The sequence below is a fragment of the Erpetoichthys calabaricus genome, chromosome 13, assembly GCF_900747795.2.
Source record: "Erpetoichthys calabaricus chromosome 13, fErpCal1.3, whole genome shotgun sequence".
In the NCBI taxonomy this organism is placed as follows: domain Eukaryota; kingdom Metazoa; phylum Chordata; class Cladistia; order Polypteriformes; family Polypteridae; genus Erpetoichthys; species Erpetoichthys calabaricus.
Window position 1 is genome coordinate 48,623,151 of NC_041406.2, and position 16,692 is coordinate 48,639,842.

The following is a 16,692-nucleotide window of genomic DNA, read 5'->3' on the forward strand; positions in this document are numbered from 1 at the left end:
CATATACTCACCTTGGCCTTCTCTTTGACCAGCAGGTTTAAGGACAGGGAAGCCTCCTGCAAATAGTCCACCCAGAGGGGTTGCAGAAGGCCCTGATTTACATGTGCTAACTCCGGCATCCTGGCTCTGGGACTTGGGTGCTGTAATATAAAACAGAATTTATAACTTCATAATGTTGTGTCAAAACTACAACTATATTTTTATATGTTTGGGGAATATAGTTAATTGGTTCATAACAAAGTATAATAAAATATTAACATTTGTTATTTCATCTCTTAACATAACATTTTCAAACCTGTTTAATCCAATTCAGGGACCTAGGGAGGATCAGAGCCTGTCCTGACAGCTTGGGGCACAAGGCAGGAAACAGCCCAGGACAAGACCAGTTCATTCCAATGCCTCCCTAAGCACACTCAACCTCATTCAGAGTCACTAGCAGCTAACTAACCTAACCTGCATGTCCTCGGAAGTGAGGGAGGAAAACCCAGACAAAAGGAAAAAGTACAAACTTTACACAGACAACATCTGAATCCAGGACACTTTTGACATTTGGTATCACCATGCTGTCAACTTCATGTTCATAATAATCAAAATAAAACAAAAAGATAAAGTAAAAAAAAAAAAAGTAAACTCGCCCCAGTATCCGTGTATTCTCTTTATGGTGGACCAAAAATTATTTTTGACAGAAATGTTACTTATTATGCAAATAAACTGTGTTTGCATAATTAAAAAGATAATGAAACTATGATTACAAGTTTCTAAACAGACTTGAAACAAAGTACTTGCAAATACTAACTTATTTAAATTTCTGAAAACAAGTGTCTGTAAGAATTGTTTTACATCTGTATTTAATGCACTCTCAACTTAAATATCTTAATTGTGCAGTTTGGTGGGTTTATCTTTCTATCTAAAGTTAAACAATTATTTTTTTTTTATAATTTCTATTATCTAATGTTTTGCTGAGTGCTTTTGGTCACTACTTTTGAGTGCTAAGCTCAAAGCATTCAGATGTACTGTAGGCGCTTTGGCATGTACCTCTGTGAGGACTAGATCACACAGCACATTTTACTTCTGTTACTACTGATAAAGTAAATAAATATAACTGATGTTATTTCTTGCAAATACATCTTCAATTTTAGTCTTTATCATTATTATCACTGGTTTAATGAACATTTTTCTTCTTTATACAGGTTGCCTCCCACATCGGTTTCCTCTGCTGTCCACAGTGCTGGTTATTCTTTCAGAGTGAGGCCCATTCTTTTCATTTCATCCACCTCACCTCAGACAACATCTTCCAACCTCAGTCTGAGTCTCATCCCATCCACATCAGTCAGTCATTCTCTGTCTTTTGCTCCACATGCCAAAACCACCTTAGTCTGCTTCTCTTTCAGCACAATGCCTATTGCCTCCAAATCAAGTCTTTCATTTCATTCAGCATTCACTGTCCTCTCGCTCTGTGACTCTATTCTTTTCCACCTGATTATGTGCTGCTCTTTTCAGTTGCACTTCATGTTGTACCTTCATCAGCCTGTAGTGCATATTTCTTTTCATATAGCTTTCATAAGTTTTTCCCCTCAATTCAAAGGAGACCTCTTTAAAGGACAGGATGAGGTGTGACTCCCGGAATGTTTTTCATGCATCTCTTACTCTTACCTTTTTTTCCCACATCTCCATCTGAACTCAACATTTCATCTATTGTAAGTAGCAGAACTTCTCTACTATCAGCAAAACAACTAATCTGCTGATATGTAATTTTACACTTACTTCTGACAATCCTTGCATTGGAGTGAATTTCTCTCAACACTTTTACTGTACACAGTGTACAACTATGCACCCACCTCTTTCATGCCCCCTGCCCTTTTGCCACCATCCATGACCCTAGTCTTTCCTGTATTTATTTTGAGGTCTTTCTCTTCCAAGCAAGCCTTCCATCTCAGTGTCTTCTTTTTTAGTTTCATGTCACTTTTTGCTTTCAATACAAGATCATTAGCTTACAAAAATTCCCATGACCTTTCCTTACCCATTCCTCTGATCATCACCTCTATTACTATCATTAAAAGCAATGGATCCTTTAATCAGCCCCACCAGCACCTCAAAACTTTCAATGTCTCCACCTACAGTCATGAGCACCATTCATGATTCCTCATGCATTGAAATCACACAGACACTGTTTGACTATACCTTACTTTGTCAATGTTCACCTTGCCAACTTTTGTGACACTCTGTCAAACATCTTCAGATCTACAAATGCTTAAGTATAAGCTTTGTCCCTAGTCTGTAAATAAAATCAGTTTAAAGGTATTCATAAATAAATATATCCTCTCCTAAACATAATAGAGTCCAGAAAAAGCTAAACTGTGTTAAGACAACAATGATTTGATTTGAGATTTTGTCAACAGTTGTTTTTACTTTGCCACTGTCTCGCAACATCTAATCTGTTAAGCGCCCAGGTACTTGTCATCATAATGATCTTTTTCTTGCTCTTTAATCCCCAAGGTTTTTTAATTCATCACCATCTCTAAATCACTTTATAATTCTAAGAAACAAATTTGACCTTCTTCTTTCGGCTGCTCTATGGTGTGCCACAATTAGATATGAAGAATATGAAAGAGCCTAGTAACTTTTATTGTTTCTCTTTGATCATCATATCTTCAGTATATTTATCATGACTGCTATATTTCAATATATACTGTTGTCAGTTTACAAATTCTTATGCTACACACCAGCTAGAACTTGACATATCTCGTTGTAATGTACTATGTAACTAACTCAGGGATATTTCAAAAGTCTACTAATTTCAGTATTCAATAATTATTTATATGCACTTTATAGAAATGTCATTTTTTAAGGTTTATTGTTTCAGGTTATAATTGCCAAAAAATGTAAACTGATAATGCAAGTTAAACTCTCTGAGAGTTATACATAAATAAAAGCAATAATATACTACATTTTTTTCTTAAGTCAAAAGTTGTATGTTGCAATATCTACTTACTGTCAAGCGCCGGGCCACTGCGGTCATTAATTTGTGTGACCTTCTTCAGTTGTTTCCCTTTCTGAATGTCTGCCAATAGAGCAGTACGGCCTTTCTGCTCATTTGCCTTAGGTTTGGGCTGTTCAGTGTTGCCCTGTAGTTTAATAACAGAAACACTTTAGAAAAAAATAGCATTGTAGTATTCTTTATTCATGTTATACTTAATTTTCTGTAGAAACACCATAGGAAATAAAACTGGGTCAAATGAAAAGGAAATAAAGAGGACATTTAAATTGCTAAAGTCATAAACAATAAGCAACAAAGCTGAAACATAATAAGGCTTTATGTCAAATATAATTTACTTCAGATTGCCTAAAGTACAATGTTGTAGGTAGTTTACTATCTTGTGGGGTAGTCATGTCTGCCCTGAAAAATAACAGCATTACACGGGTTGCATCTGAATCACATTTTTGTAGTTTTTACATAGAGTTAAATTATACTATATTACTAGACGAAATGATGTTTTATGTGGCAAATGTTCACTGCACTGAAAATAAATAGCATACAACATTACTCAGGCATTTAATACTACATTTAAAATAAAATACTGCCCTGCTGTACAATATAAATAGATTTAGCTTGTTTATATGATGCTATACCCATGGACATTACAAAAAATTATTATTCCACACACCAAATGAATTTTTAATGTAATACCCCAAGCAGTTACTTCGTATTCTTTGTAAGCAAAAAATTTAAGAAAAATTCTAAATGGTTTCCAATGAACTGTGTGAGTGTTTCCAAAAAAGAAATCTCCAGAAGTCCTCTTACTTTCAGGATCTGAATAACATAACATTTACAAAAATGCAAACTCCAAGACAGCAAAATCTATGGTACATTTCCAAAGTGTATTTACAGGGTACCATTGTTTTTCAGAAGAGAAATGCAGATCATATTTTTCTTAACCCTGATACAAAGTAATAATTCCAATCAGTACAATAAATATACAAGCTGCTTTGTTTTCAGTATCATGCGTTTTTTTTAAACTGTGGCTTGCCAGCTTTTTTAACGGGAGTGGTAAAAGTTTTTTTAAAACTTTGAATTACATTCTCATTTTTTCTATTATAGTATCCATTGCTGCCTACTCTAGCCTGCCTCCTTTCCTCATGATGTGAAAAACCAACATTGCAAACTTAAGAGTTTGACCTGATCAAAACCATCTACATCTAATCATCTAGCAGTCCACAATATGCCTAGTTACAGATTGCTGTAGGGAAAAATGCATTGGCTTCACATACTGTTGTAGTGCACCATCTCGATGTTTATAGCCTCCCAAGGTTTTTTTTTCCCCTATGCAAAGTCATCCTTTCATTTTATGGTTGCAGCTTATATCCATGTGATTAGCTTTGTGGTATTCTTGGTTCGCTTGGAGTATTTACTGTTTTTTTTTCTTTTCATACAGATCCCTAAATTATGGTATTGCCATTATCCACTGTACAGAAATTGAATATATGAAGTGTGGGCTGATATATATTTGTTTTAAAAAATATGTAACAGACACACTTCATTGGACTTTTTCATGAAGAATGAAGACCCAGAGAATGCTGAGCAGTTCATAATTTTTTAAAGGCATTTTCCTTCAAAAATGCTCAAGCTATCACAATCCAGACCAACTGTGGCAATACTCTGAGATTCTAAATTTTCTTTGGCCTGAAATTACATTGTAGAGGTAATGTTATCATTGGTGGTGCTGCTTCATAGCTGCAGGAGACTGGGTTCAAATCCTGGCTTAGTCAGCGTGTACAATTTGGCAGATAATGTCTTATGAAAGCTGATTACTATGAAAATGCTACAGTGGGCAGAATGAGAAAGAATAAAAACCTGAGACAACCAGCACAGACCACACCATATGTTTTTGGCTCTGATGAAAACATTTTTTTTTAATTAAAGCATATAAAAAGGATTTCCAGTGTTAAAACAAAACAAAGATTATGGAGCACAAAGGGAAATATCCTTTCAAATATAAACACCCTGTAGTATGATAAAAATATTTTGAAAATACAAATAATATATAAATGTTTATCTTTGGTGTAAGATTCATGGCGATTTGCTGAAAAAAAATCCTTCCTCAAGTGGCGAAGGTGAGGAATTTAAAGCCAGTAGAGGACGGTGTGAAAAGTTTTGCAAGAGAAGTGGCATTTAATTTTTTTTTCCCTGTGCTTAAAACTCATAAAAAAAGTGTTTACAGCGAGCAGTTTGTAAGGGTCTAGCACAAACTGAATGAATTATTATTATTATTAAGGTTTTCTCAGTGTTATTCAATGTTTTTACATTTAGTTTACTATTACACTGTGCATTCTATGGTATAATTAACTATTTTTGTGCTTAAAAAAATATATATTTACATACAGTTCGTATGGTCTGGAACGGATTAATTGTATTTACAAACAATTTTATAGGGAAATTACGTTCGGGTCGTAACCAAACTGGGTCTCGTCCAGAGTTTGAAACGAATTACGGTCGTGACCAGAGGTACCACTGTATTTATATAGTAATCATTTGTTCAAGTCATTTTGCTATATTTCCCTTCTTTATCAAAGGTGTCCTCATTTCCCAGTTTCTAAGAAATGTTGCGATGCATAGGTCAGAATTGCCATAAATATATGCAAGTTTCTGTATTTTTTTTAAAAATAAATCTCAAGTGTTTTGCATGGGAAGTAGTGTGTGAACTTCGAGGCTCTTTTTGTGTGTACGCAAGCTTTTTAAATGAGGCCACTGGCTGACTTACAGATTTTGGTAGATGGGCTTGATGGGTACTGTCCTCCAGTATCTCATCTTTCTGCTAATATTCACTGTACAAACTTGATTATGAGTGGTCTAAATTGAAAAGGCCAATCCATAAGCATTGGCCTAAAGACAATCATGGCACAGAACGATTTTAAGGGCTTAAAGCAAGACATATTCCCGAACCTGAAACTTAGGGAGAGGGGTTGTTAAAAAAAAACAACAGTAACCAAAAGGTGTTTTCAACCATACTGGGAATAATACCGTGATCTTTCAGTTTTGTATTTGGCAAGTTATATGCAAAAGCAATGTGGATTCATAAGGTGTTAGTGAATAAATGTAACAGAGGGCTATTTTCCTACTATTAAAGTCCATCAACATAAAATAATGCATAACAGAATAACATTCTCTGAACTCCCGCCATGTATTTTGGGCTTCTAATTGCACTGAAGGAGGGTAACCAGTCCACGTTCCTTAGAGTTAGTCAATGCAGAGGCTGCTGCTATATATCATTCATTAGCAAATGTGGGCACTGCTTTGGCCAATAATTGCTCAATAAATGCAACATCAAGTCTCTTTTGCCCTAAGTTATCAAGGACACATGCATGCTTGACACCAACATGAAGAAACAAAAGATTAGCCTGAGCAATATGGAAAGGAACCAATAAAGAAGGGAAACTAAAAGATAAGGAGGAAGATAGTATGATTCCTACCCACCAGAACCACACACAACCAAAATGTCGTACAGGTCTTCACCTACCAGACCCTAACTTCATCTGAACCACTAACAATTCATGTCCCAAAATCACCCCCACATATCCTCACCTTTTATCTCTGCCTACATTCAGACAACAAGTAAAACATTAAATAACAGCTTAAAGATAAAGAAACCATCTCAGGTACAGAACCCACCCTTCGCAAAGCCTGGTTCAACAACATTGGAGTTTGGGCAGCAGATCTAAGGATAAGGCCAAAGAGACCACCTGCAACTACCCCAGACCAAAGAATCTAAAAATATTGATGATCCCTGTGTCAATTATGGTAAGCATGTCAAATAACAAAACAAAGCAAACAAATTTCACCCTCAGAGAGTTCTGCGCTTTCCATTTTTAGGTAAGAAGAGAAAGAAAGCAATGTCTGCTTTATTTTTCTGCAGAAGATCATTAACCCTTGATTTCTTCTGTGGGACAGACAGTGACAGCACATTCAATTAAAATATGTTAACATCCATTATTCTATAAAAAAAACAGAAAGCTGTAAGAAAGAATAAAAATTTAATATGCAAAATTGTAACAATGCAAGGATACAGAACAATACAAGTACAATAAAATCAATCAACAATCATTTTTGAATACCCACCTCCATAACCCAATAGAACCCCAATAAAAAGTTAATAGACAAATACTCCTGGGCAAAGGGGGGCCCAAGAAAGGTACAGAACCAGAAAACCCACATCACAATCTCTGCATGACCCACTTCTTGCCACACTACACCAGAATGGCCTGAAGCAGATCCAAGATAAAAAACTTACATCACCATTTCCCAATCCCCGACTACTTGCCACAACATATTGTTTTACATACATAAGATCCTCAAAGAAAAAAATAACATTACAAAGCCATTAGTAATTAGAACTTGGCTGTAATAACATTAGCACACAAAACAGTCAAATGGGCCAGGTACCAGTGGAGAGGAAGGTATAGATCACCTTCTAAACCACCAGGGGATCTAAGAAGGACTGCTGCCAGCCTGTGTGTACTCAGCAGACTTTGGCAGAATCCAAAAAAAAAGCTTGAATGGTGGCATCCTTGACTTTCTTCAGTACTTGGACACTGCTTTAAAAGCATGTTCAGTCTGAGCCCTGTAATAATTTTAGAATAGGATCTTATGGCCTTTGACAGTAATGGATTTTGCCCATTTGACTTCTCAAAGGACAATTTGTTGGTCAGAGATTTTCTGCCTCCAGTGGATTTTAGGCATCCCTAAACAATACACCTTTCAGAGTGATGCCTCTCTTTCTCTGTGATTGTTTGTGTCATTGTGTCAGAATTAAAGGCTTTGGAGGCAAAAAAGTGAATCTCTCAATCAAAATGAAAATCATGACTGTTGTTAACATTATAAAATGCTTAAAACCTTTTAGTATTGTGCAAAATCCCTATAAATGATTCTGCTGTGTCGAGATAATAATTTTGTACTTTTGTGCACATGTGCTTAACTTGGGAGGTTGGTGCTACATACAATAATTAAAAATAAACCCAATCTGTTAATCAAAGCAGATAATTATTAAGATTTTCTGTGTGGTTTTCAATGTATAATTTAAAAAAAAAATATTTTGTTAACTTAAATTTTGCCTGTTTTTGACCTGGGGTTCCAATGGCATCAAGTTAACCAGTAGGCCTGTTTTTCTGACCAGTGACTAAAACTCTTCACAGACGTGGCCTATAACTGAAACAGCATCCAGCACTTTGCAGTATGTGAAATTGTACACTTTACATTCTAATACAGTAATATAAGCTGTGATCAGCAATGACAAATTACTGAACTTGAATCCAGTTGTACGTAAATATAAAGTTTCTCCAGTCGCGCTTGTCACTGCAAATATCCTTGCAAATGTATGCAGCAATATGGATAAATATTACTACAGTAAGGAATAAATAATGAACTTTTAATGGTCAAGTACCATTAAGATAAACTGCATATTTTTTAAAAAGGAAAGACCAGATTTCTAATATGTTTACACATTTTCTCTGTATATGTTTCAGACATGTACAGTAACTTGGACTGATTGTTTTCCTAAAGTAGCAAGGAAATGTTAAAAATTATTTATTAAACCACATAATTATGACACAAAACAAAATTATTCTTATTATTTTATTATATAAATAAGTTAAAGAACATATAGCTGAAAGAATACTTTCAAACAATTAACTATGAAGTTACCAGAAGTATTAACGTCCATAACAGCAAAACAAACTTTTATATAGAATGAACATTTCACAAACAACAATGAAAACTGAAATGCTCAAAGTCTAGTTGTCTGCGTCACTATACTGCTGTCTTACTGTTGAACAAACCTCCCCATCCCTTTTAACTTGGAGGGCTGTTAACTTCAAGCAGAAGTGATCATCTGAAGCTTGGGACCCTTGTACAGTTAAAAATGAGCAAACAAACCATTTATACAAGATATCTTCTCTGATAATATTTTCCCATTTAATGGCATATTTTCACAGATTACTTTACCTTTGAGATGGGCTATAGAATGTCCTTCACCCTTGAACCCTTTATTGTTCAAGTAATTGTAAAAAGTCTACACTATGTGTTAAGAATATTGATAAAAAAGGATACAAAACAAACAATATGACTTAAGGGACTTATTATACAGTACTATACATATGACCAGGTTTGAATGCATATACTGGTCCATCTTACGTCCAGATCGACTTACAACTGGTCCATTGGAACTGAATGTGGTTGTAAGTCATCGACTACCTGTATACACTTATTGGACCCTTTATTATTATTCATTCCTTAGGAATATTTCATATATGCTATCTCACTTAAAGGTGCTCAGCTGAGCTGAGATCTTAAGACTATTCAGGACATAGGAGTGAAATGAAGTCACTATCATATTCATGGAAGCAACTTAAGATGATGCATGCCTTGTGATAGGAACCATTGTCTTGTTGGAAGAATCCATTAGAAAAAGGGTACATTGTGGCCATAAAGGAAAGCACACAGTCAATAATTATGCTTATGTACTTTATTCTGTGGAAGTATTTAGTTGTGATTATTTCTAACAAATAATATTTTAAGTATGAGGGCACTTCCTTTTTCACATGAGTGATAAGGGTGTTGGATAACTTTGTTCCTTAAACAAATAAGGTAATGATTACAAAACTAGGATCCATTCACTCGGGTTCCTTTTTTCTAATATTGCATTTTGTTTGAAGATCTGAGACTATTCATTATGTGAAATATGCAAAACCAGACAATATTAGGAAGAAGCACATACTTTTTCACAGTATTTTACATATACTGAGTTGCAGCAACATAACTGGTTGTTTGAAAGATGAGGTTATTTGTATTATCAATGTGTACCTGTGGCATTCAAATGATGCTCAATTAGTAATACGAGACTGAATGTGTGCCAAGAAAAATGTTTCTCACATCATGACATTAATAACACCAGCCTGTACAGCTGACAAAAGGCAAAATAGATCCACAGACTCAAACCTACTTTCTACACGGTGCAGCAGAAATTAAGATTTATCAGTCCCATTCACATCTGTTCAAACTTCAGTCACTAATTTTTGATACTCACATGCCCAATGTGTCCTTATCTTCTTGTTTGTACCTGACAAGAGTAGAAACTGATGTGGTCTTCTGCTGTACAGTAGCTCATCCAATTTAAAGTTCAAATGCATTGTGCCCTTCTGCATACTGCTGTTTTTAAGAAGTATTAGTGTGTTTTGTGTCCCATGCTATTAGCTTGAACAAGACATTCTCTTGTCACCTTCCTTATTATCCATGTGTTTTCACCACCAGACCTGTAGCTTGCATGTGGTTTTTTTTTTTTTGTTTATGCAATATTTGCTCTAAATTCTTGAGACTGGAGGATGAGAAAAAACTCATGATTCTGGAACCAACAATCATACCATGGTTAGATCAGGTTTTTGTAGTGTTAGGTTGAACAACAACTAAATCTTTTATTCAAGCCTTCATAGTACTGTATAGTGTTGTGGAAAAATATTTGCACCCTTCCAGATTTCCTTTATTTTTGTAAATTTGTTACTATGAATGACTTTAAATATTCAAGCAGTTTGTAATTTTAGGTATGTGGAACATATAAACATATAAGTCCATTTCCAAACTGCTACTTAATCTATTTAAATAATAAAGTTATGTAACACTTCTATTACCTGTGCGAAAAGGTAATTGCCCCATTAGCTACTCACTCAAACAGTAATAATTAGAATTTTGGAACAGTGTTATTCTTTCCACTGCAAAAGTTTCCACAAGGGCACAGTGACAACTCATTCAAGTTGCCACATAGGTTTCCAGAAGAATATCCATACAACTGCAGGCCTCTTGAGCCTTAGCTAAGGTCTATGTTACTGACTCCACAATAAGAAAAAGGCTGAGTAAAATCAAGATTCATTTGACAGCAGCAAGGCAGAGACCTCTGTTATCCAAGAATAACATCTGTGCTCATCTCGCATTTGCAAAGAATTTCCTGGAGGATTAAAAAGCCATTTGGAATAATGTTCTATGGACAGACAAGTCAAAAATACAACTCTTTGAACAACAAAAGTTCCTCTATGTCTGGCTAAAGCTACTACAGTGTTCAACATTAGAAAAATCATACACACTTTATCACTTTTAAAACATGAGGGTGGTAGTGCAATGGTGTGGGAATGTTTGACTACCTCAGGAACTGAAAAACTTGCCATTATTGAACAAGCCAAGAATTCAACACAATATTCTTAAGAAGACTGTACGGTTATCAGTCCATGATCTGAAGCCATAGAATAATTTGATTAGGCAGCAGGACAATGAACCAAAAATACAAAAGCTAGTTTACATCTGAATCACTCAGAAAAAACAATATAAGTTTTTTTGAAGGGCCTAATCAAAGTGCCAACAAGCAGTGTATGCTTGCAAATCTTTCAATGTGTTTGAATTAAATCAGCTCTGAAAAGAAGAATGGGCTAAAATTTCTCAACACAAATGTTAAAGACTGATATCATATAACAATATAGGAAGTGTTTAGTTGTGATTATTTCTAATAAATAATATTTTAAGTATGAGGGCACTTCCTTTTTCACATGAGTGATAATGGTTTGGATAACTTTGTTCCTTTAACAAAGAAGGTAATGATTATAAAACTGTGATGCACTCATTCAGGTTCCTTTTTTCTAATACTGCATTTTTGTCTGAAGGTCTGAGACCATTCATTATGTGAAATATGCAAAACCAGAGGATATTAGGAGGAGGCTAATACTTTTTCACAGCATTTTACATATACTGAGTTGCAGTTTGAAAGATGAGGATATTTGTATTATCAAGAAGGTGTACCTATTACTGTGGTAGCTGACTGTGTATTTTGCTCACTCTGCTTTTTTAAGCTTTGCGTAGATATTAAAAAATGTACTCATAATTATGTATTTTATGCATTGAATTATTACTGTTCCTTTCGGTCTGTCAATTTACCAGTCGATCTATGTTCCTACCCTCACCTATGGTCATGAGCTATGGGTAGTGACCAAAACAACGAGATCGCGAATACAAGCGGCTGAAATGAGTTTCCTCCGCAGGGTGTCTGGGCTCTCCCTTAAAGACAGGGTGAGAAGCTCAGTCATCCGGGAGGGGCTCAGAGTAGAGCCGCTGCTCCTCCACATCGAGAGGAGTCAGATGAGGTGGCTCGGGCATCTGATCAGGATGCCTCCTGGACACCTCCCTGGTGAGGTGTTCCGGGCACGTCTAACCGGGAGGAGGCCCCGGGGAAGACCCAGGACACGATGGAGGGACTATGTCTCTCGACTGGCCTGGGAACGCCTTAGGATTCTCCCGGAAGAGCTAGAAGAAGTGGCCGGGGAGAGGGAAGTCTGGGCATCTCTGCTCAAGCTGCTGCCCCCGCGACCCGACCTCGGATAACCGGGAGACAATGGATGGATGGATGGATGAATTATTACTGTTTGTAGGCTTGGGCAATAAATGCCACGATATGAATGATATTTTTTAATACATCATTTGAAAATAAAATGATCACAATATATTAATAGGCTATATGCGCATGGTAGTGCTGACATACTGTGGCACCCGGCTGGGGTTCATGCCCGGCCGGGACGCCCAGGAGGACCGGAGGAGGGCTTGTACCTTCTCCAGAACACGAGGGGGCGACCGCCCTGGTTGCTTTGGGGGCCACGGGTACAGAGCTTGGAAGCTCAACCCTGTAGGGGCCCGTGGTCACCGCCAGGGGGCGCTCCGATGCCTTGGGAGCCCTGGACCTCAGCACTTCCACCACACCCGGAAGTGCTGGGGGGAAGAGGATTGGGGACACCCGGAGGACTTCCGGGTACACAGCCAGAGCTTCCGCCACACAGGGGTGCGTCAACGGAGGCTCCTCGGGAAGCACCTGGAGTCCATCCGGGGGTGTATAAAAAGGGCCGCCTCCCTCCATTCAATTACAAGAGTCGGGTGGAAGAGGACGAAGCTCAGTGGAGAGGAGTGGAGGCGGACCAGAGACTGAGAAGGCATTGTGTTGTGTGGCCAGGACTTAAGGGGTGATTGGTGCTGCGGCACTGGGTTTGTGCACTGCAATAATTGTAAATATTGTATAATAAACATGTGTGTGGTGAAACCATCATGTCTACCTGTCTGTGTCCGGGCTGTTCCCTACAATACATATCTCCAATGAAATCTGTGCCAGCTTAGTCACTTCCGTTGTGATTTTTGTTTAGTGGCAAAAATGTCACAGAAAAAGAAGTTTAAGTTTCATCATACAAATAGCTCTACAGCTGAACATTGTTGTGTACCTTTATGTTGAGCTTCTAGTAAGTACAACAAGGTACTTAGTTTTCATACATTTCCCTCTGACACGGAAACCCAATCTAAATGGATTGTCACTACCTGGAGAGAAAGCCTTACGGTTAGTCCTCATACCCAAGTTTGTAGTTGGCATTTTAAAAATGAGGATTTTCACAAGCTAGGGTCTGTGACAGAGCGACGGCTGCTATGGGGGTGGGTGGGGATTTGGGTTGGTTTTGAGGGGTTCCTGAGTTGTTTGATTTGAGTGGAACAATTTCTCTGTTCTACTTTCAAGACCAGTGGTATGGGAGAGGAGAAAGCAGCCGATGCAAGATGACACACTGGGTGAGGAGGAGGACCACGACTATGCTTTAGCTCCAGATCTAGCAATTGTTGACCTAGCACTTGAAAACATTTTAGTCTGTTAGTGAAGAGATCCTCAAGCTGAGTAAACAAATTGAGGCCCTTAGAATGAAGCAGTGGTTTGCCATTCACCGTTTTGCTAGCTCAGACAGAGACATTCGCTTATTTACAAGGCAAGATGTCCATCAAACTCATGTTATTATGTATTAAGATTAACTACATATTCACCTGGTTCTGGATAAAGTTTAATGACTAATAAAAACTTGGGTGTCGATGCCATGCCGATTTTGCTGTGCTTATCTGGCTACAGGAACCTTTAGGAAGCTTCAGATAGAGAAACACGACTGAAAATACCACTTTAGATCTGTTGTGTGTGAGGAAATTAATTTTGACTTTACTTATTGTTTAAATGTCATTTTATATAGTGCTTTAAACAAATATTGTCACAAAGCAGCTTTAAAATATAACATTACAAAATCTATATCTAGCATATAGCTTGCTGCAGCCAAAAGCACCAGCACAAGCTGCAGCTGGTTAAATAGCACACTTTATAATCTGACAGAAGTACTAGCTTTATAACTAGCCACCTGTGCACTTTGTGAAGTGTTTGCGCAACATGTTTGAGCAGATTATTCCCTAGTTTTCATGTACAGTACATCTGTATCATCTCCCACTTGTTGTTTTGTTCCCCGGTTTCCCAGATAAACACCAGTGTTTCTGCTCCATTGTTTACCTTCCCCGTCTGTCCTGTGACAGACTGGCTTTGAATCTCTATCTAGATCAGTGTTTTTCAACCACCAGTGAGGCAGAAATTTCCTGCTGGTCCGTGAAAGAGTTATTTCCGCTTATACTTCTGGATCATGTACTGGAGTGGAGCAGGTCAGCGCTGTGTGGGACAATGAGTATAGGTGGCAGTGTGTAAGGATACATACTGTCCACCAAGGAGCTATGGAGGAGGCAGGTTCATTATTTTGATGATAGTACACTATTTTTCTAGCATTGCATCAATTCATCTGTCGACAACACGTGCATATCATTTTCAAATGCTTGTAGTATTTTCGAAAGCAAATTATTTCTTATGTCATTGTGATATAATATGTTAAACCTTACAAAATGGAAAGAAAAGCAACAAAACCATTTAACCTTCTTTAAAAGCGAAAACAATAGTCAGAAGAAAAGAAGGGACGATACCAAAAGTAAGCTTCAAGTTTAAAAGAAACTGTGAAAAAAGAAATGTGTTGATACTTCAGAAAGTGTGACATAAACCAAAAAAGAAAAGGACACTTTGTTAAGCATTTAGAGCACTTAAAGCTTGGTTTCTCTGTAGCCCCTGGCAGTGAACTATCGCCACAGCTATTAAATTGTTAGTTATATTGTCTTCTAGCTATTTGCGTGAGATGACTTTTTCAGCCCTATCACTGATAAAAACAAAACAGAGAAATATAATGAATGTCAACATAGCGCTTCGTCTCTTGGAGGCAACACTGCAACCACTGTTATCAAGTACTCCTTGTAAAGAAGCAACAGCAGATTTTGCACTAGATTTATTTGAATTAAATATTGTACTTTAAAAATTTCAGACCTGGATTAAGACTTTTCTATTGGATTACGGTTTGGATTTGTTAGTTCTGAGTACACAGCGTGTGAGAGGGTACCTCATTTTTTTGTTATAATTACCAATTCATTTTCGGTTCTTACTGATTTTTTTTTTATAGTGCAGAATAACTTGGTTTTGTATACCAATAAGTTGCTAGACTTGTGTTTCTTGCACAAAATTTGTGAAGTCGCTTGAATGTTTGTTCTTGCCATAGTTTATTCGTTTAAAAAACATAGCATAAAAATAAAACTGTTTCAATATGCTCTTTTTAATTTTTTTTTTTTTATGGCAAATCTACTAAAGTAGTTAAAGCACCAACTCCTACACTACCTAAGTACCGACAGAAAGTTGGCTTTCTGTGTTTCTTTGGATAATGTGTATATTTTGTTTATACTTGCTCTATTATAAAATAAATCATTTAAAGTTATTACTGTGCAATTAGATCCAAATAATTAAATATAAGAGCATGATAACCGTGTGACTTCTTTTTGACTAAAAATGGATAGGCAAAATATTGATGCATGTCATATATCAACATTTGGTCTAAAAATAACATGATATGAATTTTGAGCCATATTGCCCAGTCCTAACTGTTTCATTATTTTATTTTTTTGCAGTGCCCTGAACATTAAAATGGAAAACTTTTAAAACTTAATGATTCTGACTTAAATCAAAAAATGTATTCTGGTAGCCAATGATTATGTTTCAAAGCTATCCTACTCCAAGTCTATATACATATTAATCATTGAAAAACTAATGAAAGGGCATGGTGCCTCCTCTTCTGGAAATACTTTTCTGTAAACAACAAAAACCCATCCATCCATTTTTCAACCCGTTGAATCCGAATACAGGGTCATGGGGGTCTGCTGGAGCCAATCCCAGCCAACACAGGGCACAAGGCAGGAACCAATCCTGGGCAGGGTGCCAACCCACTGCAGGACGCACACAAACACACCCACTCACCAAGCACACACTAGGGCCAATTTAGAATCGCCAATCCACCTAACCTGCATGTCTTTGGACTGTGGGAGGAAACCGGAGCGCCCGGAGGAAACCCACGCAGACACGGGGAGAACATGCAAACTCCACGCAGGGAGGACCCGGGAAGTGAAACCGGGTCCCCAGGTCTCCCAACTGCGAGGCAGCAGAGCTACCCACTGCGCCACCGTGCCGCCGCAACAAAAACCCATCATGTTTATTTATTAAAATAATGTCACAGGAGCTTATCTGCTGTAATGTTAATGAATATACTATCCATCCATCCATCCATCCATTATCCAACCTGCTATATCCAAACTACAGGGTCACGGGGGTCTGCTGGAGCCAATCCCAGCCAACACAGGGCGCAAGGCAGGAAACAAACCCCAGGCAGGGCGCCAGCCCACCGCAGACGAATATACTAAATATCCATAATGCAAAAGTTATGAATTCAGCTATACTGTGAAAATGT

General features: G+C 37.3%; 1 protein-coding gene across 2 annotated transcripts in view; it reads right to left on the reverse strand.

Moving 5' to 3' along the window:
• Positions 1-16,692, reverse strand: part of wipf3 (WAS/WASL interacting protein family member 3) — a 45,861-nt gene that overhangs the window by 7,782 nt on the left and 21,387 nt on the right. For both annotated transcript variants that reach the window (XM_028818216.2, XM_051935910.1), the window contains exons 3-4: positions 2,993-3,125; positions 12-140 (exon numbers count right to left, since the gene is read on the reverse strand). In XM_028818216.2, the coding sequence (XP_028674049.2) occupies positions 12-140; positions 2,993-3,125 (262 nt within the window). The remainder of the gene's footprint in view (positions 1-11; positions 141-2,992; positions 3,126-16,692) is intronic.